At 38.0% G+C, this 26,387-nt stretch overlaps 1 protein-coding gene across 5 annotated transcripts in view; it reads right to left on the bottom strand.

Annotated features, from left to right (window-relative positions):
- UIMC1 (ubiquitin interaction motif containing 1) overlaps nt 1–26,387 on the bottom strand; it is a 128,954-nt gene that overhangs the window by 78,512 nt on the left and 24,055 nt on the right. For 4 of the 5 annotated variants that reach the window (XM_087429370.1, XM_087429372.1, XM_087429369.1 and 1 more), the window contains exons 2-3: nt 22,022–22,176; nt 7,729–7,816 (exon numbers count right to left, since the gene is read on the bottom strand). In XM_087429370.1, coding sequence (XP_087285496.1) covers nt 7,729–7,816; nt 22,022–22,168 — 235 coding nt within the window. In that variant the 5' untranslated portion in view covers nt 22,169–22,176. The remainder of the gene's footprint in view (nt 1–7,728; nt 7,817–22,021; nt 22,177–26,387) is intronic. The other variant, XM_087429371.1, reaches the window with a different exon arrangement.

Genomic DNA, 26,387 nt, shown 5'->3' with positions numbered 1-26,387 from the left:
TATATAATAAATGTAAACAATTAAAAAAAATAAATGTAAAACATTTTTAATTTGTTTAAATTTAAATTATGTTTTAAAATTTAAAATTATTTTAAAAATTTTTTTAATTTAAAACTGTTTTTAAAAAATTTTTAATTTATATTATGTTTTAAATGTAAACATTTAAAAAACATAAATATAAAACACAAAACTATAAAACTCCTAGAAGATAACTTAAGAGAAAATCTACATGACCTTTGGTATGGCAATGACTTTTTAGATATAACACCAAAGGCACAATCCATGAAAGAAGTAATTGATAAGCTAGACTTGATTAAAAATCAAAAACTCCTGCTCTGCAAAAAACAATGTCAAGAGAATGAGAAGACGAGCCATAGATTGGGAGAAAACACTTACAAAAGATACATCTGATAAAGGACTGTTATCCAAAATATACAAAGAACTCTTAAAACTCAACAATAAGAAAACAAACAACTCAATTAAAAAGTGGGCTAAATACTTTAACAGGCACCTCACCAAGAAGATATACAGATGGCAAATAAGCATAAGAAAAGATATTCCTCGGGCCGGCCCCGTGGCTTAGCAGTTAAGTGCGAGAGCTCTGCTGCCGGCAGCCCGGGTTTGGATCCCGGGCGCGCACCGATGCACTGTTTCTCCGGCCATGCTGAGGCCGCGTCCCACGTACAGCAACTAGAAGGATGTGCAGCTATAACATACAACTATCTACTGGGGCTTTGGGGGAAAGAAAAAATAAATAAATAAATAAATAAAATAAATAAGTAAAAAGATATTCCACATCATATGTCATCAAGGAAATGCAAATTAAAACAAAAATAAGATACTACTAAATACCTATTAGAATGGCCAAATTCTGTAACACTGACGACACCAAATGCTGGCAAGGGTATCGAGCAACTGGAACTCTCATTTATTGATAGTGGGAATACAAAACGGGGCAGCCACTTTGGAAGATAGTTTGGTGGTTTCTTGCAAAACTCTTCAAAACATACTCTTACCATACAATCCAGCAACCACTTCCTTGGTATTTACCCAAAAGAGCTGAAAACTCATGTCTACACAAAAACCTGCACACAAATATTTATAGCAGCTTAACTCTTAATTGCCAAAACTTGGAAGCAACCAAAACGTCCTTCAATAGGTGAATGGATAAATAAATTATGGTATATCCAGACAATGGAATATTATTTAGCGCTAAAATGAAATAATCTATCAAAGCATGAAAAGACACAAAGGAACCTTAAATGTACACTACTAAGTGAAAGAAGTCAATCTGAAAAGGCTACATACTGTATGATTCCTACTATATGACATTCTGGAAAAGGCAAAACTATGGAGACAGTAAAAAGATCAGTGGTTGCCTGAGACTGGCAGGGGAAGTAGGGGAGGGATAAACAGGCAGAGCACAGAGGATTTTTAGGGCAGTGAAAATACTCTGTATGATACCATAACGATGGATACATGTCATTATATATTTGTCAAAACCCATAGAATGTACAACACCAAGAATGAACCCTAATGTAAAAAATAAATTCTTAACAAAACAAAATTTATATATACACATACATATATACGTAATATAATAAAAGACCCCAAACCACAGATCCAAAAAGAATATCAAGAAAAATATATTCCATGCTCCTCCCCCCCAAAATTCATACCTAAACATCATATTCAAAGTGGAAAAAAACAAAGTTATAGAATATATTGAAGGCAGCCAGAGAAAAAAAGACATGTTACATACAAAAGAATAAAGATAAGAATTAAAGCCAACTTCTCATCAAAAACTCTGCAGCTGGAAGACAATGGAGTGGTATCTTGAAAATGCTGAGAGAAAAAACTGTCAAACCAGAATTCTGTAACCAGGGGAAATATCTGTCAAAAATTTACAAGATTCAATATACCACTTTCAGTAAGAGGGAGAACTAGGCACAACATCAACAAGGAAACAGAACACTTAAACAACAATATAACCCCACTAGACCAAACAGATATCTACATAACATTCCACCGAACTAAACCAAACAGATAGCTACAGAACACGCCATCCAACAACAGTAAAATATACATTTTCCTCAAGCACGTGGAATATTCTCCAGGACAGACCATAAAATGGCAATAAAATAAGCCTCAATAAACATAAAAGGATAAAAACATACAAAGTATGTTTTCCGACCATAATGAGTAAAATTAGAATTAATAGAAAGAAGAAATTTGGGGAATTGACACATACATGGAAATTAAACAAAACACTTTAAAATAACTAATAGGTCAACAAAGAAATCACAAGGGAAAATAGAAAATACTTTGAGGTGAATGAAAATGAAAATATGTCTTCAAAACTAATCGGATGCAGCTAAAGTAGTACTTAAAGGGAAATTTACAGCTGTCTAATGCCTGTATTAAAAAAGAAAGCTCTCAAATCAATAAGCTAAACTTCCACCTTAAGATATAGGAAAAAAAGAGCAAAGTAAATCTAAAGAAAGTGGAAGGAAGGAAATAATAAAGAACAGAGGAGAAATTAATAGAAAAACAAGAAAATCAATGAAACGAAAAGTTGGTTTTTTTGATAACTTCAACAAAACTGACAAACTCTGAAGGGAACGGGAAAAAAAAAAAAGATTCAAATAACTAAAAGCAGAAATGACAGTGCAGATATTACCAACGATCTCACAAAAACAAAAAGGATTATAAGGGAACACCTACGAACAACTGTACGCCAATAAATTAGATAGCTTAGATGAAATGGACAAATTCCTAGAAAGACATAAACTACCAAAAGTGACTCAAGAAGAAACAGAAAATCTGAATAGACCACCACAGGTAACAGACTGAATTAGTAATTAAAAACTATTCACAAAGGGGCCAGCCCAGTGGCACAAGCGGTTAAGTGCAGGCGTTCCGCTGCGGCGGCCCTGGGTTTGCCGGTTCGGATCTCGGGTGCGCACCGATGCACCGCTTGTCGAGCCATGCTGTGGCGGCGTCCCATATAAAGTGGAGGAAGATGGGCATGGATGTTAGCCCAGGGCCGGTTTTCCTCAGCAAAAAGAGGAGGATTGGCAGATGTTAGCTCAGGGCCAATCTTCCTCACACACACACAAAAAAACTATTCACAAAGGCCCAGGTCCAGGCCCAGATGGCTTCACTGGTGAATTTTGTGCAACAGTTAAAGAAAAATTAATACCAATCCTCTTCCAAAACTGAAAGAGGAGGGAACAACGCCCAACTCATTCCACAAGGCCAGTATTAGCCTGATACCAAATCCAGACAAAGATATCAAAAGAAAACTACAGACCAATATCTCTTATAACTGGAGATGCAAAAATCCTCAACGTAATACTAGCAAACCAATCTAAGCAACATATAAAAAGTATTATACACTACAACAAAGTAGACTTTATCCCAGGAATGAAAGGTTGATTTAACACAAGAAAATCAATTAATACACCAAATCGAGAGAATAAAAGACAAAACCCACATGATCATCTCAAAAGACACAGAAAAAGCATTTGACAAAATTCAACACCGCTTTCATGTTAAAAACATTTTTAAATGATTAAAATAGTATATTTTATATGTATTTTACCACAATAAAAAATATTTTTATGAGCAAAGGATCTGAATAGACATTTCTCCAAAGAAGATATACAAATGGCCAACAAGCACATGAAAAGATGCTCAACATCATTAGTCATTAGAGAAATGCAAATTAGAACCACAATGAGATACCACTTCACACCCACTAAGATAGCTATAAATTTTAAAAAAGAGGAAAATAAGTGTTGGCAAGGATGTGGAGGAATTGGAACCCTCATATGATGCTGGTGGAAATGTAAAATGGTGCAGCCACTTGATAAAACAGTCTGGCAGTTTCTCAAACAATTAAATATTGAGTTACCACATGACCCAGGAATTTCACTCCTAGGTATATATCCAAGAGAAATAAAAACATAAGTCCACACAAAAACTTGCACATGAATGTTCACAGCGACTTTAGTAATAATAGCCAAAGAGTAGAAACAACCCAAATGTCCATAAAATGATGAATGGATAAACAATATGCAGTACATCAATATAATGGAATATTATTTGGCAATAAAGGAATGAAGTACTAATATATGCCAAAATATGCGTGAACCTCAAAACACTAAGCTAAGTGAAAGAAGCCAGTCACAAAAGACCACATATTATATGATTCCATTTGTATGGAATGTCCAGAATAGGCAAACCTATGGAGACAGAAAGTAAATTAGTAATTGCTTAGGGCTGGGCAGGATAAGGGCTTTGAGTGACTGGTAAGTGTATTGTATTTCTTTTTGGGGTGATGAAAATGTTCTAGAATTAGACTGCGGTGATGGCTGCACCACTGTTAATGGCTAAAAACCACTGTACACTTTAAATGAATATATTGTATGATGAATGAATTGTATGGCATGCGGGTTGTAACTCAACAAAGCAGTTCTATAAAAATGCAGAAGTAAAGAATTTCTCAGAAAAACAAAAATAGAGAATTAATTGGCAATAGGTCTACATTACAGGAAGTGATAAAGGAAGCTCTTCCAGCAAAAAGAAGACGATACTAGACAGAAACTGTGATCTACATAACAGCCCTTGAGATGGCACAAATAAAAGAAAGTATAGAATTCCTTATTTTTTATTTCCATTGCTCTAAAAGACAATTAACTATCTAAAACAAAATAGCATCACTGTATTATGTGTTATAACATTTGCAAAAGTAAAATGTATACCAAAATGACACAAAGGAGGGTAGAAAGGAATTGGGAGTATAATGTTACAGTCTTTACACTACACATGAAGCAATATAACATTATTTCAAAGTGACTGTGATTAATTAAATATGTGTACTGTAAACTCTAGGGCAACCACTAAACAGTTTTTAAAAGAGATATAAATAATAAGTCAATAGGAAAAATAAAATGGAATCATAAAATAATACTCAATAAAAAAAAGGACAGGGCCAGCCCCGTGGCTTAGCAGTTAAGCACGCACGCTCTGCTGCTGGCGGCCCGGGTTCGGATCCCGGGCGTGCACCGACGCACCGCTTCTCTGGCCGTGCTGAGGCCACATCCCACATACAGCAACTAGAAGGATGTGCAACTACGACATACAACTATCTACTGGGGCTTTGGGGGAAAAATAAATAAATAAAATCTTTAAAAAAAAAAAAAAGGACAGAAAAAAGAAACAAAGAATAGTTGGAACAAATAAACAGCTTTCAAAATGACAGATTTTAATCCAATCACATCAACAATTACATTAAATGTAAATGTAAAAGACAGAAACTGTCAGAATAGATAAAAAAGATAAAAAGGATTGTCAGACTGGATAAAAAAGCATTGCACGACTAAAGAAAAAACTAAAACCCAATTTGACTATAAAGATCCAGAACAACCAAGCAGACAACTATCAACAGTCTACAATTGGTGACAGAAAATTAACTATCAATTGACATAAATTAGTGCATCTCAAAAAGTAACTATTATCAATAACTTTAAAGACTGAAAGTAACTTGAGTATGATGGGGTTCAGGGCAGGCCGCCCCAAGATGTGTCACTCTGGTATGCGGATTATTTCAAGCTAAAGACAATAAAGGCTCAGAAGACTCAGAAAGAAACTTTGACATCCCCTGCCACTAACTGCCTAAAAGGATTTAAGATAGAAGGCCTGTCCCCAGGACAGGCCATCACCATAGATAACTCTGAGTATGGATAAATTGGGAGGGTCCTTGCCAAGCCCATTCTTATCAAAGTTCTGTTTACCAAACATTTACATTTGTAAGGGAAATCTCCATTTGTAAAGGTATCTCCCTCTCTGTACCAGGAAGACGGGGGGGGGGGGGGGGGGGATGATGATGACCTCATCTCTAGAAACTTACCAGTGGGGAAAGCAAGGCCTTAAATCTGCATAATAACCTTACTTTTATTTACTGTGTTTTTCTGGTAATCTCCCATAACCGACTCCCCCCACCCCCAACATCCTTTGTCTTTAGCTGAAAATAGTATTTAAGATGAGAACCTCTGCCATTTTGTCAAGTTACTCAGTTTTCCTGGTCTCTCCCATGTGTACACATTATAAAGCTTTGTTTGATTTTCTCCTGCTATTCGGTCTCATGTCAATTTAATTTGTAGCCCAGCCAGAAAGGACCCAGAGTGGATAGAGGATAGCATTCCTCCCCTTCAAGTACATTCAACAGATCTAACCATAGTGACAACCATCTCTAGATATAACACAATGATTTAACAACAAAGAGGTATTTGTGGTTAATTTTACAAGACTCAGAATTATACTTTAAATTACCAAAATTCAAATTAACAGTGAAAAAAAGCCTTATCTTCAATCAACTGTTGTATTAATTTCAACTAGTTATTGTACTTTCTGAAAAGTTCACTGAAATACTTGAACATTTCATATCACATTAAAATGCAAAAAATAATAATTATTAAATAATTTCACAATTAAGAAAGTCGGAAAACAAAGCAAAACCTCCCACAAATGGAATTTCCAAAGTGAAAAGAGCAATAAAAGTGTCCTTTGTTATTCATAACAATCCCCTTTCAACCACATCTGTGTTTATGTTAATGAGTTTACTTCTGGAAAGCCCCTAAGGATGGGGGCTGATTACCAGGGGAATCAACCTGGTGATTAAAGGGTTGGAATTTTCAGTCCCACCCCCTGCAACCTCCAGGAGGAAGAAAAAAGGGCTGGCTGGAGGTTGAATTAATCACCAACGGCTAATGATTTAATCCATCATGCCTGCATAATGAGGCCTCCATAAAAATCACTAAACTACAGGGTTTGGAGAGCTTCCACGCTGGTGAAGTTGTGGAGGTAGTGGGAAGGTGACACACCTAGAGAGCACGGAAGCTCTAAACCCCTTCCCCTATATCCTGCCTTATGCATCTCTTCCATCTGGCTGTTCCTGAGTTAGATCCTTTATAATAAACCAGTCATCTAGTAAATAAGTTAGTTTCCCTGACTCCTCTGAGCCATTCTAGCAAATTAATTGAACCCGAGGGGGTCACAGAAATCTCTGATTTATAGCCAGTCTGTCAGAAGCACGGGTAACAACCTGGACTTGCAATTGGCATCTAAAGTAGGGGTAGTCCTGTGGGACTGAGCCTGTAACCTGCGGGATCTGACACTACCTCCAGGTAGTGTCAGAATTAAGTTAAATTGTAGAACAGCCAGTGTCTGCTACAGAGTTGGAGAACTGCTTGGTGTGGAGGAAAACCCCCTACACATTTGATGACCAGAGTGAAGCGTAGAGAGTAAAGGAGACACACAGAAGAGTTTTTCCCTTACAATTTTAATGACAAAAATAGTATTAGGTACCATTATTTGAGCCACTAAGTGACTTTCTAAGTAAGTGTTATCATCTGCATTTTATTGAGAAAACAGAGGTAGGCTGAAAGCATTAACCTGCCTAAGGTTCACACAGTAAGGGCTGCAGCAAGGATTCAAACCCAAGTGTGCCTAACTCTGAAGGTTACATTTTTAATTTCAACACTCTGTCGCTAATGTCAATTATATAAGCTATAGGTAACTGTCCACTAAAAATTTTAATGGAAACCAGAATAAACAGCAAGTACATACACCCTTATTCGAGAAACTTCTTCCTAATGAAGACACTAGTGTCAACTCTATTGTTGCAATTTCCAAACCATTCTTAACACAAAAATGAAAACATACGTGCAATTTTTCTTTTAGCCAGACACTTTGCTCTATTCGACTGTTTTGTCTTCGTTTTCTGCAATCCACTCTCCTCCTTTGGTTCCTGCTGCAAAACAAGAAATATGATCAAAGTGGCTACCATTAAAAGTAATACTCTTTCTCGGGGCTGGCCCGGTGGTGTAGTGGTTAAGTCCACACGCTCTGCTTCGGCGGCCGGGTGTTCACAGGTTCAGATCCCGGGCACAAACCTACACACCCACATACATCCCACATACAAAATAGAGGAGGACTGACACAGATGTTAGCTCAGCAACAATCTTCCTCAAGCAAAAAGAGGAGGATTGGCAACAGATGGTAGCTCAGGGCCACTCTTCCTCACCAAAAAAAAAAAAAATACTCTTTCTACCTCTTTTACAGCTAATAGAGGCTGCTGAGCCTCTGAAGAATCAGTGGCTGTTGTAAATGTTCACAGAAAACATCAGTAAAAGATTCCTTACAAAATAAAACAGAAAACATGTAGGTCTAGAAGCAGTAAAAATCACAAAAATAAAAATTTATAATATATTGACATTATCTGTCACATACATGTTCAAGTAAAAATTGGCCTGTCTGCAAAATACCAGTAAGCAAGCACCCAAGTTCAGAGAAAGCGTCATTCAAGGTCTAAAAATCAATAATAACGTTTAAACTCAATGCATATTCATTTATTTTAAACCAGTACTTAAAAAAGCAACAGAACAGGGGCCAGCCCGGTGGCGCAAGCGGTTAAGTGCGTGCGCTCTGCTGCGGCGGCCCAGGGTTCGCCGGTTCAGATCCCGGCGGCACACAGACGCACCGCTTGTTAAGCCATGCTGTGGTGGCGTCCCATATAAAGTAGAGGAAGATGGGCACGGATGTTAGCCCAGGGCCAGTCTTCCTCAGCAAAAAAGAGGAGGACTGGCATCGGATGTTAGCTCAGGGCTGGTCTTCCTCACAAAAAAAAAAAAGGAACAGAACAACTGGGGAAAAGTATGGGTTTTTTAACTTTAAAAAGGGCTAATTTTCCTTTTATATAAAGAACTCTTACAAATCAATAAAAAGACCAATATTTAGTCTCCTCCCATAGGCAAAGGATCTAAGACACTTCATGGAAAAACATACATATGGGGCTCATAAGTATATGGAAAGATGCTCAATTTCACTTTGGAAATGCAAATCAAAACAATTACATAGAGACTTCTTTTTGTCTATATTAAGAGTAAAAATGAAAATTTTTATGAAACACAATGTGAGGAAACAAGTACTCTCATACCACTGAGGGGATAAAATTCATGCAACATGTTTAGAGGGCAAATTGGCAATAACCTCTAAAATCATAAATATACACACTTTCTCCAGCAATGTACTTCTAGGAATTTATTCTACAGACATACTCACACACAAGCACAAAGATGTGTGCACAATAATGTTCACAGCAGAATGTTTTGTCATTGTAAAAGGCTGTAAACAACCTCAAGCAATGTTACTGCAAGTATGATCTACAGATGGGTGACAATCAGCACACTGCTTGTGACTGGTCTCTAACAAAATAAGCAAAGAAACTGAGAATAAGCATTTAGAAACTTTTACAGAAATCTGACATTGCTAGAAGATCCATGCACATGGTAAGTAGACTTCCACGGTGAAAGCTGCAGACTAGTCACTTGCAGAATGACCAAATTATAATATGTGATATTTTAAGCATAGTTATTAAAATCTAAAGTATATAAATATCTGAGAAAATGCAGACATTATTTTATAACTTAATATTTTAACTATCATTTAAATTTTTAATCAAGCCTATTTTTTAAATTATACTTTAATTAATACTATTATCTGAACAAAAGAAGTAACGCTCATATTATTTATTTTCAATCCTAATTTACAGATTTCAAAACAAGCTTCACTGGACTTTCATCATCAAGAAAAGACAAATTTTTCTGAATGTAGCAGTAGCAATAAAAACAAACGATGATCCAAGTGACTGTGAAGAAATGAAGGACAAAAGTTTCATTCTAGTTTTACTCAGAAGCATGATCCTTCACATACTGAGGTTGGTTTTGTACTCACAATTAATGTAAAGTATGACAATCGGAGTATCTTATTTCTAAATATGTACTAATGACACTATCAAAACTTAAACAACATGGGCCGGCCTGGTGGCGTAGCGGTTAAGTTTGCGTGCTCTGCTTCGGCGGCCCGGGGTTCACTGGTTCAGATCCTGGGCGCGGACTGACGCACCGCTTGTCAAGTCATGCTGTGGCAGCGTCCCACATAGAGCAACTAGAAGGATGCACAACTATGACATACAGCTATCTACTGGGGCTTTGGGGAGAAAAAAGGAAAAAAAAAGGAGGAAGATTGGCAACAGATGTTAGCTCAGGGCCAATCTTCCTCAAAAAAAAAAAAAAGAATAAGTTCAAAATCAAAAGAATTCTTTGAAAGCATTAAATTAATAAGCTGACACAGATGCTTAATATTTCACATATAGATATTAATACCTTGTAGATTTCTTATAAATACTGGATTTGCTAAGACTAAAAAAACTATATAAAATTGTTGAGAAATTAGTAAAAGACTGCAAAGCTGTCTGCTTGGAAATGCTGGGTGAATCTTTGGCAAAGACGGTAGTTCAAGTACCATATTCCAATAATGACATAGCTCGACATATTCAGGAAGAAGATCATGATATGGAAGACCAATTCATAAAATAAATAAAGCTAGAAACATACTTCTCATAGCAACTTCATAAATGCATAGATACTGGCACAGAGCAGTTCTTTTAGGAAATGTGTGATGAACTTGATGGTACAAAAATTCTTTCCCTCAGCTTCACTGTCGACAAATGTTAACGAAGTTTTTAACTGTATAAAACCATAAAGGATAAAACTTCTAAGTTTTATGTAGCCAGCAGTAACAACGGGAAAACATCCTAAATTAAGCAGCTTGTGCCAGAACGTTAATCAATGCACTGTTTCCATTATTGAAAAACACTAAATACCTTGCATAGCAGAAATTGTAAATTACATAAAGACTCAGGCTAATGCATTCAATTCAAAAATATTCTCTTTATTATATGATAATATGTAAACATATAAACAACTGTTATTACTTGCTGAGATATGATTGTTATTAAAGGGAAAGGTTCTGTGTAGAATTCTGAACTACAAAATGAATGCTTAGTGTTTCTGTTACTATTTAAGACGTAGGGCAAGACTTGCTTATTTGTCTGATATCTTCAGTAATTTCAATGAACTTAATGCTTCCACCCAAGGAAGGAATTTCAACGGCAGGTAAGATCAAAGGACAGAAATGAAAGTTACATTATTGGAAAAATAGAGATTCTACAGATTGTGATGTGTTCTATAATTTTTTCTGTGTGTGTATGAGGAAGATTAGCCCTGAGCTAACATCTGTAGCCAATCCTCTTTTTGCCCAGAAGACTGGCCCTGGGCTAACATCCGTGCCCATCTTCCTCCACTTTATATGGGACGCCGCCACAGCATGGCTTGACAAGCAGTGCGTCGGTGCGCGCCCGGGATCCGAACCAGCCCCTATGTGTTCTATAGTTTTACAACAAACATCAATGAAATAGGTGGTAATCTTGATAATACACATCTGCAAAAAGTTATCATCCAAGACCTTATGAATTTGATAGAAACTTTTCAATTTTATGTCACTTCAAAACAGATTAACCCATAGGAAATTCATGGATCTGAATTTCATTTCTTTTATCAAAAGATAACTGAAACGGGGCCAGCCCGGTAGCACAGCAGTTAAGTGTGTGAGCTCCACTTCGGTGGCCCGGGGTTCACAGGTTCCAATCCTGGGTGCGCACCGACGCACAGCTTATCAAGCCATGCTGTGGTGGCGTCCCATATAAAGTGGGGGAAGATGGGCACGGATGTAAGCCCAGGGCCAATCTTCCTCAGCAAAAAGAGGAGGATTGGCATCAGATGTTAGCTCAGGGCTGATCTTCCTCATAAAAAAAAAAAAAGATAACTGAAACGTATCTATAACTTTATAGGAAAAATTGCTGGAACTGGCAACTAAGAAGGATCAAAGATGAATTTCGAAATACAACATATTCCAGCTCATTCTGAATAAAAATTAAAGATACCACAATCTTACTGAAACTGCTTTAAAATTCTTCTTCCCATTCCTTAATGTAAGATTGATTTCTCTACACTGAAGTTTATTTTTTAAAAAACATAGGCTTTAGATATACAATATCCCATATTAGTGTTGTCATAAACCCAAACTAGAGCAGCAAGTTGACAAGTAAGAAGAAAGCTCATTTGTCAAAATGAGAACTTTAAATATTGATATACACAGTGTTCACTGAAAGGATGTGTATAGATGTTTAATATGGGTTTTGCTATTTCACACATAACTGTGTTTAATCGTAACTGTGGAAAGACAAAAAATTATGAGTATAATAGCTATTCTATTAAATTGCCTATAAACACAATTCCAAAGAACATGTACCATTTTTTTCTTTTTCGCTATGTTATACTTATTGAAACGAAACTTTACATCTGTTGTATCTAACAATGAAAGATGTAGGCTCATATTTTGTCTTTTTAAATTTCATTTGTCTAATAATTCATTTTTATTGTATTTTTTAAAGTTATCTGTCTGTGACAGATTGGAAATTTTAAAAAGAAATTGGTATTAAGAGCACAGACTTAAATGATCATGAATAAGGACAAGGTAAAATAAATTATGGTCCATTCAGAATACCAGTTTCCATCTCAAAGAATGAGTTTCAAGGGCCGGCCCAGTGGCGTAGTGGTTAAGTTCGTGCACTCTGCTTTGGTGGCCCAGGGTTTGCAGGTTCGGATCCGGGTGCAGACTATGCACTGCTTATCAAGCCATGCTGTGGCAGGCGTCCCACATATAAAAAGAGTAGAGGAAGATGGGCATGGATGTTAGCCCAGGGCCAATCTTCCTCAGCAAAAAGAGGAGGATTGGCAACAGATGTTAGCTCAGGGCTAATCTTCCTCAACAACAACAAAAACAAAGAACTATAATCAAAGAAAACCTTACAAGTAAAAAAAAAAAAAAAAGACCTGAATCTACATATTGAAAGTAACCACCATTTACCTGAGAAAATGGACCTTGAAAAATCAATTTCCAAAAATACACTAGTAAACCTATTGCACTCTAAAGATACAGAAAAATTCCTAAAGCATTCAGACCAACAAAAGGATGCAATCACTTACAAAAAAAGGAAAATAAATTGGACTTCTCAAATGCAACATACAAAGCAAAAAAACAAGAAGGCAGCATTTTAAAGAAATTCAAGGGAAAAAATTTGAAACCAAGGATTTTGGACCTCATCAAGCAGTCTTTCAGATATCAAGACTACAAAAAAACAGTGTTAACATTCAAGAATTCAGGAAATACTACTCATAAGGCCTTCCTGACAATCTAATAAAGAACAAACATTCAACTAAAAAATGTTTAGAGAAACTCTGGCAAAAGAACTGAGAGTGAATTAAAACAAAAGTAGAGATGAGAATAGAAGAAAATATGTAAATTATATGTTCTAATAATGTAGAAATGATGCAACTAATAAGAGAAGACAGAAGTAGAAAGTAGAATAAATTCATTGACTATTGCTGGGCTATAAGTGAAAGTCAAAGGATAGCATTTACAGCTGACAGATCAGATTATAAAAAGCTAAATAAAAGGGCCGGCCCGTGGCTTAGCGGTTAAGTATGCACACTCCGCAACTGGCGGCCCAGGTTCGGATCCCGGGTGTGCACCGATGCACCACTTCTCCGGCCATGCTGAGGCCGCGTCCCACATATAGCAACTAGAAGGATGTGCAGCTATGACATACAACTATCTTCTGGGGCTTTGGGGGAAAAAATAAATAAATAAATAAAATTATTAAAGCTAAATAAGAAAAAAGGAAGAAAAGGTATTTTAAAAGGCGTTAATACAAAGGTAATCTATAGAAAAAATATGTATCTTCCTAACCAAAAGATATGCCAAAAAACGAAGAATATAAAAAAAGAAATATAGTGAATATAACAGAATCTAACAAGATGCAACCCAAGGCTATATACAAGAGACTCAGCTATAATAAAGTGATTCAGAATGGCTGAAAACGAAAAGTCTAGAAGATAATGGCAATTACCTAAACGTGAATCTCTCCAAATATTCTCCAGAAAAACCAGAAGACCAACAAAGGCCAAAACTAACACCATCTATGACCAATGTCTTCAGCATTATTAGGAGACAGAACAAACCATGAACTTCAAACAACCAGCAAACAGAGAAAGAAACAACAAATTCCAACAGAGCTCCCAGCACTGCTACAAATCTGCGGGTACACAAAACAGAGGAAGAGGAGGCTTAAGAGATTCCACGAAAAATAATAAAAGGAGAGTGAAGAACTTAAGGCATAGACAAAATCACCCTCAGAATTAGGAAGTCCAACACTAAGAAACACTAGAAAGCCAAACACTATGCACAGGTCCAAGATGCAGTACTTCACACAATCAGCCTCACTAAAGGGCCTGAAAGTGAGAGGAACCAAAAGTGGCAACCAGAGACACACTGCTACTGGAAGAGAGGGAGATACACAGAGAAGAGGTGGTGCCCCTCAGATTCATGGAAAGAAAAGAAAAAAAGGAGAAACAAAAATGAAGGTCCCGAAGAAAAAAACTGAGACATGCCAATCTCTCCTCCCCACCCTCCCAGCCCACTAATACCAACAATATCATCCATAAAAGAAATTGTATTTCACTAAAGTGACAAAAGGAAAGCTTTTAAGCTAGGCCATCTGTCCACTAAATGATAGAAATAAAAAAAGAAATTCCAAACCTAGTGACTATAAAACAGAAAGAGAAACTTCAAATAAAAACATTTCAGCTTGTGAACATTCTTCCCTAAACACCAACTCAGAAAAGAAAATTAATACAACATTCCAAACAGATTTCAAAGAAGAATCTGGAGATTAAGAAAAACCTAGAATCACAAATTAAAAGCTCAGACCGTAATCAGACAAAAAAGGAACAAATGAAATGCAAGTTGATAAAACTTAGGAAAGAAACTGAAGATAGATAAAAGTATCTTAAAAAAAAATGAATTACTGGGTCTCCAAAGGAAAACAGATTCAAGCAAAAAATCTAATAAAGGCCATTGAAGAAATCTAAGAAAATAAATAAGAGAATGAAAAACATACCCTGCAAGATGGATTGTTCAAAGGAAAGAACAGAACGCAAATAGGTATGCTTACACTTCACATAAAAAGAAAGGCTATTAAGAAAACGTGTACTTATTTTTGCTTTAAAGCAACATTTGAAAAGTAAACAAGAAATTAATAAAATTGGTTACCAACAAGGGTGAGGTACATGGAATAAGGAGTACAGAATGGAGAAGCAGAGCAATTTGAGTATACCTTTCTCGAAAGATTTGACTAGTTCAATAGAGCAAACATTCTACATATGCAAAAATAAAATTAAATCAACAAAGATGGGGAGAAAACTAAAAATCAATGCAAAAACAATCAGTAAGATGGTAGATTTTAATTAAAGTACCTCAATAACTTCATTAAATATAAATGGTCTAAACACACCAGTTTAAAAAAAGAGAGAGGGGCCAGCCTGGTGGCACAGCGGTTAAGTTAACACACTCCACTTCGGCAGCCCAGGGTTCGCAGGTTCGGACACAGGGTGGACAGTGTGGAGCGGACCTCCACACTGCTCATCACCATGCTGTGGCGGCGTCCCATATACAAAATAGAGGAAGATGGGCACAGATGTTAGCTCAGGGCTAATCGTTCTCAGCAAAAAGAGGAGGACTGGCAACGGATGTTAGCCCAGGGCCGACCTTCCTCACCAAAAGAATAAAAAATAAAAACAATTAAAAAAAAGAGAGAGAGGGCCAGCCCCGTGGCGTAGTGGTTAAGTGCGCATGCTCCGCTGCTGACGGCCCAGGTTTGGATCCTGGGCGTGCACCGATGCACTGCTTGTCAGGGCATGCTGTGGCAGCGTCCCATATAAAGTAGAGGAAGATGGGCACAGATGTTAGCCCAAGGCCAGTCTTCCTCAGTAAAAAAAGAGGAGGATTAGCATGGATGTTAGCTCAGGGCTGATCCTCCTCACACAAAATCAATCAATCAATAAATAAATAAATAAAGGGGGGGAGAGAGAGAGAGAGAGATTGTCAGATTGTGTGAAAACAGAAAGACCAGGGGCTGGCCCGGTAGCATAGTGGTTAAGTTCTCACGCGCCGCTTTGGTGGCCCGGGGTTGGTGGTTTCGGATCCTGGGCGCAGACCTACACACCACTCATCAAGCCATGCTGTGGCAGCATCCCACATACAAAACAGAGGAAGACTGGCACAGATCTTAACTCAGGGACAATCTTTCTCAAGCAAAAAGAGGAAGATTGGCAACAGATGTTAGCTCAGAGACAATCTTCCTCACCAAAAAAAAGAAAAAGAAAAAAAAATAGAAAGACCAAACTGTGTGCTGTCTACAAGAATCCCAACTAAAATATACAGACATCGACAGGTAGAAAGTTAAAATATCAACAAATGGTGCTGGGAAAACTGGATATCCACATGCAAAAGAAAAAAGTTCGACCTCTATCTTATATCAAATACAAAAGCTAATAAAAAGTGGATCAAACAACAAATGTTGGAGATGATGTGGAGAAACAGGAACCCTCATACACAGCTGGTGGGAATGTAAACTGGTGCAGCCTCTATGGAAAACGGTATGGAGATTCCTCAAAAAACTAAAAGTAGAAATACCCTATGAGTCAGCTATCCCACTACTGGGAATCTATCCAACGAACCTGAAATCAACAATCCAAAGAGGCTTATGCACCCCTATGTTCACTGCAGCATTCTTCACTATAGCCAAGAAGTGGAAGCAACTCAAGTGTCCCTCAACTGATGACTGGATCAAGAAGATGTGGTCTATATATACAATGGAATACTACTCAGCCATAAAAAAAGATAAAATCATCCCATTTGCAACAACATGGATGGACCTGGAGGGTATTATGTTAAGTGAAATGAGCCAGAAAGACAAACACCGTATGATCTCACTCATATATGGAATATAAACCAACACATGAACAGAGAAAACTGTATTGTGGTTACCAGGGGCAATGGGGATGGGGGTGGGCACAAGGTGTGAAGGGAGACATGTATATGGTGATCGACAAACAAAAATGTACAACCAAAAATTTCACAATGCTATAAACTATTAACACATCAATTAAAAAAAAAGTGGATCAAAGACCTAAATGTAAGAGCTAAAATTTAAAAACTCTTAGAAAGCTAAAGAGTTTTCTAAGCTTTTAGAAAAGCTTCATAACACTGGATTTGGCAATGATGTCTTAAATACGACACCAAAAGCACAAGCAACAAAATAAAAGATAAATAAATTGTATGACCGGCATATCTTGGAAATATTGTGGGTTCGGTTCCAGACCACCTCAATAAAGCAAATATCACAATAAAGCGAGCCACACAAATTTTTTGGTTTCCCAATGAACATAAATGTTTACACTATACTGTAGTCTATTAAGTGTGCTAGCATTATGTCTAAAAAACAATGTACATACCTTAATTAAAAAACACTTTATTGCTAAAAAATGCTAACTATCATCTGAGCCTTCAGCGAGTCATAATCTTTTGGCTGGTGGAGAGTCTTGCCTCAATGGCTGCTGACTGATCAGGGTGGTGATTGCTGAAGGTTGGAGCGGCTGTGGCAATTTCTTAGAATAAGACAAAAATGAAGTTTGCCACATCAGTTGACCGACCCCTCCTTTCACGAACGATTTCTCTGTAGCATGTGATGTTGTCTGATAGCATTTTATCCACAGGAGAACTTCTCTCAAAATTGGAGTCAATCCTCTCAAACCCTCCTGCTGCTTATCAACTAAGTTTATGTAATATTCTAAATCCTTTGTTGTCATTTCAACAATCTTCACAGGATCTTCACCAGGAGTAGATTCCATCTCAAGAAATCACTTTTTTTGCTCATCCATAAGAAGGAATTCCTCATCTGTTAAAGTTTTATCATGAGATTGCAGCAATTCAGTTACATCTTCAGACTCAAGTGCACTTCTAATTCTAGTTCTCTTGCTATTTCCACCACATCTGCCGTTACTTCCTCCACTGAAGTCTTGAACCCCTCAAAGTCATCCATGAGAGCTGGAATCAACTTCTACCTAACTCCTGTTAATTTTGATATTTTGACCTCTTCCCATGAATGTTCCTTTTTTGGGGGAGGAAGATCAGCCCTGAGCTAACATCCAATGCCAATCTTCTTCTTTTGCCGAGGAAGACTGGCCCTGGACTAACATCTGTGCCTATCTTCCTCTACTTTACATGGGACGCCGCCACAGCGTTGCTTGACAAGCAGCGCGTCGGTGCGCACCCGGGATCCGAACCCAAGAACCCCGGGCCACTGCTGAAGCGGAGCGCGCACTTAACCACTGCGCCACCGGGCCGCCCCCCCCCCCATGAATGTTCTTAATGGCATCTAGAATGGTGAATCCTTTCCAGAAGGTTTTTAATTTACTTTGCCCAGATCCATTGGAGGAATCACTATCTATGGCAGCTGCAGCCTTACGAAATGTATTTCTTAAGTAATAACACTTGAAAGTCAAAATTACTCCTTGATTCACAGACTACAGAATGGATGTTGTGTTAGCAGGTACAAAATCAACATTAATCTTGTTGTACATCTCCATCAGAGCTCTTGGGTGACCAGATGCACTGTCAATGAGCAGTAATATTTTGAAAGGAATCTTTTTTTCTGAGCAGTAGGTCTCAACAGTGGGCTTCAAATATTCAGTAAACCATGTTGTAAACAGATGTGCTGTCATCCAGGCTTTGCTGTTCCATTTATAGAGCACAGGCAGAACAGATTTAGCATAATTCTTAAGGACCCTAGGATTTTCAGAAGAGTAAATGAGCACTGGCTTCAACTTAAAAACATCAGGTGCATCAGCCCCTAACAAGAGAGTCAGCCTGTCCTTTGAAGCTTTGAAGCCAGGCATTGACCCCCTCCTCTATAGCTATGAAAATCTTAGATGGCATCTTCTTCCAATAGAAGGCTGTTTTATCTACACTGAAAATCTGTTGTTTAGTGTAGCCACCCTCATTAATTATCTTAGATCTTCTGGAGAACTTACTGCAGCTTCTACATCAGCACTTGCTGCTTCACCTTGCGCTTTTATGTTATGGAGATGGTTTTCCTTAAACCTCATGAACCAACTTCTGCTAGCTTCAGACTTTTCTTCTGCAGCTTCCTCACCTCTCTCAGCCTTCACAGAATTGAAGAGAAGTTAGACCCTAGCTCTGGATTAGGTTCTGGCTTAAGGGAATGTTGTGGCTGGTGTAATCTTCAATCCAGACCACTAAAAGTTTCAGATCAGCAATAAGGCTGCTTCGCTTTCCTATCATTCGCGTGTTCACTGGAGTAGCACTTTTAATTTCCTTCAAGAACTTTTCCTTTGCATTCACAACTTGGCTGTTTGGCACATGAGGCCTAGCTTTTGGCCTACCTCAGATTTCAACATGCCTCCCTCACTAAGTTTAATCATTTCTAGCTTGTGATTTAAAGTGACAGACATGTGACTCTTCACTTGAATACCTAGAGACCACTGTAGGGTTATTAATTGGCCTAATTTCAATATTGATGTGTCTCAGGGAATAGGGAGGCCCAAGGAGAAAGACGGGGGGACCACCGGTCAACAGAGTAGTCAGAACACACAGTCAGTATTTATCGATTAGATAGGTGGAACGGGATGCAGTTGTGGAAGGTCATACTAAGTCAAGAGGGCTTCTAAGTTGGTGAATGTAGGTGTTCAGATGATTTTTTTAAACTATGTATTTATAGTTTATGCACTCTCCTACATATATGACGTATTTGACAATTTTAAAAAATTTAATGAGACAGATCTATGTGCTGTTACAGAAAGATCTCCAAGAAATATTAAGTGAAAAAGCAAAACAGTATGTGTAGCATGATTCATTTCCTGTAAAAGTCTTTACGGATGGCATATGCATAGATTTTTTTTTCTGGAAGAATACAGAAGAAATTATTACCTTACATTAAATGTACACTCACTGAAGCGTACATCTTCATTTTATACCTCTCTATACTGTTTTGTTTTCAAACAGTTTTGATCTGTTTCTATTCTGTTCTGATTTTTTAACATGTATGTATATAATTTTTTAACATATCTGTGTGTGTACATAACTATTTTATTTTTGTTATTAAGATAGGCTATCTGAGTGGCAGAATTGATGGATCATTCTGTTTCCTTCTTTATACTTTTACACCTTAAAAAAGAATTATTTAGACAAAAATCCTGATTAAAAACTGGACTATAATGAAATTCAAAAAAAGAAACAAATACCCAATAGAGATATGAAAAAATGTTCAATCTTGCTGATTATTACAAATATACAATTTTTTGACTAACAAATTGGGAAAAATAAAAAAAGTGGTAATAGTCTTGGCAAGGGGATAAGAAAACTAATGAACTGCTGATAAGATCATAAATTAGACTAGATTGTGAAGGTTCTGACAGAGTATACCATATTGAAATTCTAAACTGATCTCATAGGGATTATGGAGTCAAAGATTTTTAAGCAAGCAAGTACAAAGATCTAAAATCTGAATTGTTAAAAGAAAACTGGAGTAAGCTAAATGAAATGTAGAGCGAAAAAAGCAAAGGCAGAGAAGCAAGTTCAGAGTCTGTTACAAGAACTCAAAAAACAGACAATCAAGAAAAGAAACGGAAGAGGAAGAATAGATCTGAGGTAAAAAGAGGTAAAAACTAAAGGATGTGGTGAACAACTGATTAGGTATAAAAGATGAGAAAGAGAGAAGAGTTAAAGATAACTTGGAGCTTTATAACTTGAGGCAAATGAGTGGTTCTATCACCAAATGAGACAGAAAATGAAGAAAGAGAAGTAAACTTGGAGGAGAAAACAATGACTTAGTTCATCACCTTATTGGATGTGACCTACACGCAGATGGAAATCTCCAATAAACAAATGGAATTAGGGAACAAAGGAAAAACGTTAATATCCACAGCAGCGCTGTCCAACAAAGCTTTCTACATGAGGGAAACGTTCTATAGCTGTGCTGGCTAACATAGCAGACGCTACACTCATGTGGCTCTGACCACCTGAAATGTGACTAGTTCAACAGAGGAACTAAATTTTTACTGTTATTTAATTTTAATTAATTTAAATTTAAATAGTTGCAGGTGACTAGTTGCTACCACATTGTACAGAGTATATCTAATTTTATTATTTATTTTTCCCCCAAAGCCCCCGTAGATAGCTGTATGTCATAGCTGCACATCCTTCTAGTTGCTGTAGGTGGGACGCGGCTTCAGCATGGCCGGAGAAGTGGTGCGTCGGTGCGCGCCCGGGATCCGAACCCAAGCCACCAGCAGCGGAGCACGCGCACTTAACCACTAAACCACGGGGACGGCCCAGACAGAGTACACTAGAGACTTAAAGAGCATTTACAGGGCTGCCCGGTGGCACAGCGGTTAAGTGCGCGCTCCACTGCGGCGGCCCGGGGTTCGCAGGTTCGGATCCCGGGCGCATACCAACGCAGTACATGTCAAGCCATGCTGTGGCAGCGTCCCATATAAAGTAGAGGAAGATGGGCATGGATGTTAGCCCAGGGCCAATCTTCCTCAGCAAACAGAGGAGGATTGGCATCAGATGTAAGCTCACGGCTAGTCTTCCCCACAAAAACAAAACAAAAAGAAGAGCATGTACATTCTCTTTCTCTCACTTTCCAGACACATGAAAATTAAGATTTACATCTGATTTAGATTATTCAAACAATTTCCAAATATCACTTTGGGTTAATATATTACAAAACTGAGAAACTATGATCCATCTTCAGCCAAACAGTATAATTACTTTCAAGTAATTCTTCCCCCCACCCCCAAAAGGTCCAGTAGATAGTTGTATGTCATAGTTGCACATCCTTCCAGCTGCTGCATGTGGGACACGGCCCCAGCATGGCTGGAGAAGCGGCGCGTTGGCACGTGCCCGGGATCCGAACCCGGGCCGCCAGCAGCGGAGCACGCGCACTTAACCGCTAAGCCACGGGGCCGGCCCTCTTTTAAGTAATTCTTAATTCCATTTACAAATCAAAATGAAGCTGAGTAAAAACTGCATGGTCTGGCAAGCTGGCATTAAGGTATAGTCACAAAACAAACCAGCCATGGATAAGGAGGCCTAGTTTGAGACCTAGAGCTCCACTCTTCAGAATACTGACCTCTCCATCACTATCAGATATCACAATGAATGCACTCTCAAGTCTACGCTTCCTCTTGACAGTGACAGAACTGGTAGTTTCTGCATCTTTCTTCTCCAGGATCTGGGCTTCAGAGGCTTCTTTAACTTTTTTCTTTCTCCGTGGCATCTTTTTGTCTGAAATACAAGGACACATAATTTACTCCAAGAATAAGTTTTCTAGATGCTATTTGTAATTTGGTCATGTAAAAGAAAAAGATATCCATCTAGGGCCGGCCCCGTGGCTTAGCGGTTAAGTGTGCGCGCTTCGCTACTGGCGGCCCGGGTTCGGATCGGGGCGCACACTGACGCACCGCTTCTCCAGCCATGCTGAGGCTGCGTCCCACATACAGCAACTAGAAGGATGTGCAGCTATGACATACAACTATCTACTGGGGCTTTGGGGGGAAAAAATAAATAAATAAAATAAAATTAAAAAAAAGATATCCGTCTAACAGAAGTAAAATTAGATTTCTGAACTTTTCCACTACTCATTAAAATCTGTATTTTTTCTATAGAGGAAAATATACATAAATATCTTTAGTGAAATTTCAATAAGAATAATATAATAGGGGACCGGCCTGGTGGCATAGCAGTTAAGTTCGCATGCCCGGTGTTCACTGGTTCGGATCCTGGGAGCGGACCTACACACTGCTCACCAAGCCATGCTGAGGCGGTGTCCAGCATAGAGCAGCTAGAAGGATGTACAGCCATGACATACAACTATCTACTGGGGCTTTGGGGAGGAAAAAGGAAAAAAAGGAGGAAGAGGAGCCAGCCCGGTGACACAGCAGTTAAGTGTGCGTGCTCCACTTCGGCAGCCCAGAGTTCACAAGTTTGGATCCCTGGCACGCACCGATGCACCGCTTGTCAAGCCATGCTGAGGCAGGCATCCCATATAAAGTAGAGGAAGATGGGCACAGATGTTAGCCCAGGGCCAATCTTCCTCAGCAAAAAGAGGAAGACTGGCATTGGATGTTAGCTCAGGGCTGATCTTCCTCACAAAAAAAAAAAAAAAAGGAGGAAGATTGGCAACAGATGTTAGCTCAGGGCCAATCTTCCTCGGAATAAAAAAGACGCATATAATAATTTATCCTAGTTCCTTAAACATAAACTTAGATAATTGGTTCTCTTGGCTACATAAAATATAATTGACCTAAAAGACTTTTTTTAATACAAATGCCTCAACCTGATAAGGGACATGTCCAAAAAACTCACAGCTAATATCATACTTAAAGGTAAAAGACTGAATGCTTTCTCTTTAAGACAGGAACAAGACAAGACTGTCTAGTTTCATCCTTTCTATTGAACATCATACTGGCGGTTCTAGGCAGGTTAATTACGCAAGAAGAAATAATAGACATCCAAATTGGAAAGGAAGAAGTAAAACTATCGCTATTTGCAAATGACATATTCTTGTATTAAAAGAAAAAAAAAACTAAGAAATCCACTAAAAAACTATTATAACTAATGAACAAATCTAGCAAGATTGCAGGAAAAAGGTCAATATACAAAAATCAACTGTACTGCTATCCACTAGCAATAAATAATCCAAAAATGAAATTGTGAAAATTCCATTTCTAATAGCATCAAAAAAATAAAATTCTTAGCAATAAATTTAACAAAGGAAGCGTAAAACTTGCAACTGAAAACTTAAAAACATTGTTGAAAGAAATTAAAGAAGATCTAAATAAATGCAAAGACATGACATGTTCATGAATTGGAAGATTTAATATTGTTAAGACAGCAATATTCCCCAAATTGCTCTACAGATACAACATAATCCGTAGTAAAATCCCTATTGGCTTTTTTGTGGAAACAGACAAGCTAATCCAAAAATTCACACGGAAATACAAGGGTCCCAGAACAGTCAAAACAATCTTGAAAAAAAGGAACGAAGTTGCAGGACTCACATATCTCAATTTCAAAACTTACTATAAAGCTACAGTTTTGAAGACAGTGTGGCACTGGCACAAGGATAGACATAAAGATTGATGGAATAGAACTGAGAGTCCAGAGAACACCCACACATTTACTGTCAATTGATTTTCAATAAGGGTGCCAAAATAATTCAATGGGGAAAGTATAGTCTTTTCAACAAATGTGACTAAGGCAACTAGACATCCACATGCAAAAGAATGAAATTGGACCTCTACCTCACATATACATAAAAGTTGCATGAAATGGATCAAAGACCTAAATGTAAGAGCAAAACCTATAAAATTCTTAAGCAAAAACATAGGCATAAATCTTTGTGATCTTGGATAGGCAATGGTTTGTTAAATATGACATTAAAAGCATAAGCAACAAAAGAAAGAACAGATAAATTGGGATTCATCTAAATTAAAAACCTGGGCCGGCCCGGTGGCTTGGCGGTTAAGTGCGCGTGCTCCACTACTGGCGGCCGGGGTTTGGATCCCGGGTATGCACCGAGACACCGCTTCTCCAGCCATGCTGAGGCTGCGTCCCACATACAGCAACTAGAAGGATGTGCAACTATGACATACAACTATCTACTGGGGCTTTAGGGAAGAAAAAAAGGAGGAGGATTGGCAATGGATGTTAGCTCAGAGCCGGTCTTCCTCAGCAAAAAGAGGAGGATTAGCACGGATGTTAGCTCAGGGCTGATCTCCCTCAAAAAAATTAATTAATTAATTAATTAATTAAAAACCTTTGTGCTCCAAACCAGAAAATCAAGAAAGTGGGGAAAAAAAATGGAAAAAATATTTGCAATTCATCTATGTAATAAAGGAATTGTATCCAGAATATATAAAGAACTCTTGTAACTCAATAGTAAAAAGGCAAACTAATTAAAAAATGGGCAAAGAATTTAAACAGACATTTCTCCAAAGAAGATATACAAATGGCCAATAAGCACATGAAAATATGCTCAAGATCACTAGTCATCAGGGAAACACGAAGCCCACTATGATGGCTCTAAAAAAATAACAGAAAATAACAAGTGTTGACAAGGATATGGAGAAACTGGAACCCTTGTACATTGCTAACAGGAATGTAAAATGGCATAGCCCGTGTGGGGGAAAGAAAAAAGGAATCAAGTACTGATACATGCTACAACATGAATCAACATTGAAAACATGTTAAGTGAGAGAAGGCAGTCATAAAAGCCCACATAATATATGATTTCAGTTATATAAAATGTCCAAAATAGCAAATCTATAAAGACAGAAAGTAGATTAGTGGTTGTCTAGGAATGGGGGGGTTGGGAGGGTTGTAGAGTGACTGCTAAGGGACAAGGAGATTTCTTTTTGAGGTTATGAAAGTGTTCAAAAATTGTATACTTTAAATGGGTGAATTATATGATATGTGAAATATAACTCAATAAAGCTTTTTTTTTAAAAAAAAAAACAATTAACAAATGGTGGCAAGCATGTGGAGAAATTAAAACCATCATACATTGCTGGTGAGAACATAAAATTCTGTAGCTGCTGCGGAAAACAGTTAGGAAATTCCTCAAAAAGTTAAACATATACCCAGCAATTCTACGCCCAGGTAAACACCCAAGAAAATTAAAAACAAGTTTTCAAACAAAAAACTTGTACCTGAATGTTCATGACAGCATTAGTCACAATAGTCAAAAAGGGGGGCCGGGGGCCAGCCCAGTGGCATAGTGGTTAAGTTCGCACGCTCCACTTCGATAGCCCAAGGTTTGCAGGTTTGGATCCTGGGCACAGACTTATGCACCATTTATCAAAGCCACGCTGTGGCAGGCATCCCACATATAAAGTAGAGGAAGATGGGCATGGATGTTAGCCCAGGGCCAATCTTCCTCAGCAAAAAGAGGAGGATTGGCAACAGATGTTAGCTCAGGGCTAATCTTCCTCACAAAAAAAAAGGGGGCGAGGGGGCCGGCCCAGTGGCGTAGTGGTTAGGTTCGCATGCTCTGCTTCAGTGGCCCAGGGTTCTTGGGTTTGGATCCCGGGCGTGGACCTATGCACCGCTCATCAAGCCATGCTGTGGCGGCATCCCATATACAAAACAGAGGAAGGTGGGGACAGGTGTTAGCTCAGGGCTAATCTTCCTCACCAAAAAAAAAAAAAAAAAAAAGGGCAGGGGGAACAACCCAAATGATGAATGGATACACAAAATGTGGTATATCCATACAAAGGAATATTATTCCACCTTAAAAAGCAATGAAGTACTGATATACGCTATAACATGGATGAACCCTGAAAACATTATGTTAAGTGAAAGCAGCCAGACACAAAAGGCCACATACTCTATGATTCCATTTATACGAAACACCCAGAATAGGCAAGTCTAGAGAGACAGAAAACAGATTAAGATTGCTAAAGGCTGGAAGAGAGGGAAACGTGGAGTGGACTGCT

The sequence above is a fragment of the Ceratotherium simum genome, chromosome 4, assembly GCF_057802395.1.
Source record: "Ceratotherium simum simum isolate JZ-2026a chromosome 4, ASM5780239v1, whole genome shotgun sequence".
NCBI lineage: Eukaryota > Metazoa > Chordata > Mammalia > Perissodactyla > Rhinocerotidae > Ceratotherium > Ceratotherium simum.
The sequence above is the reverse complement of the archived record's forward strand: the minus strand, read 5'-3'. Positions and strand labels throughout refer to the sequence as shown.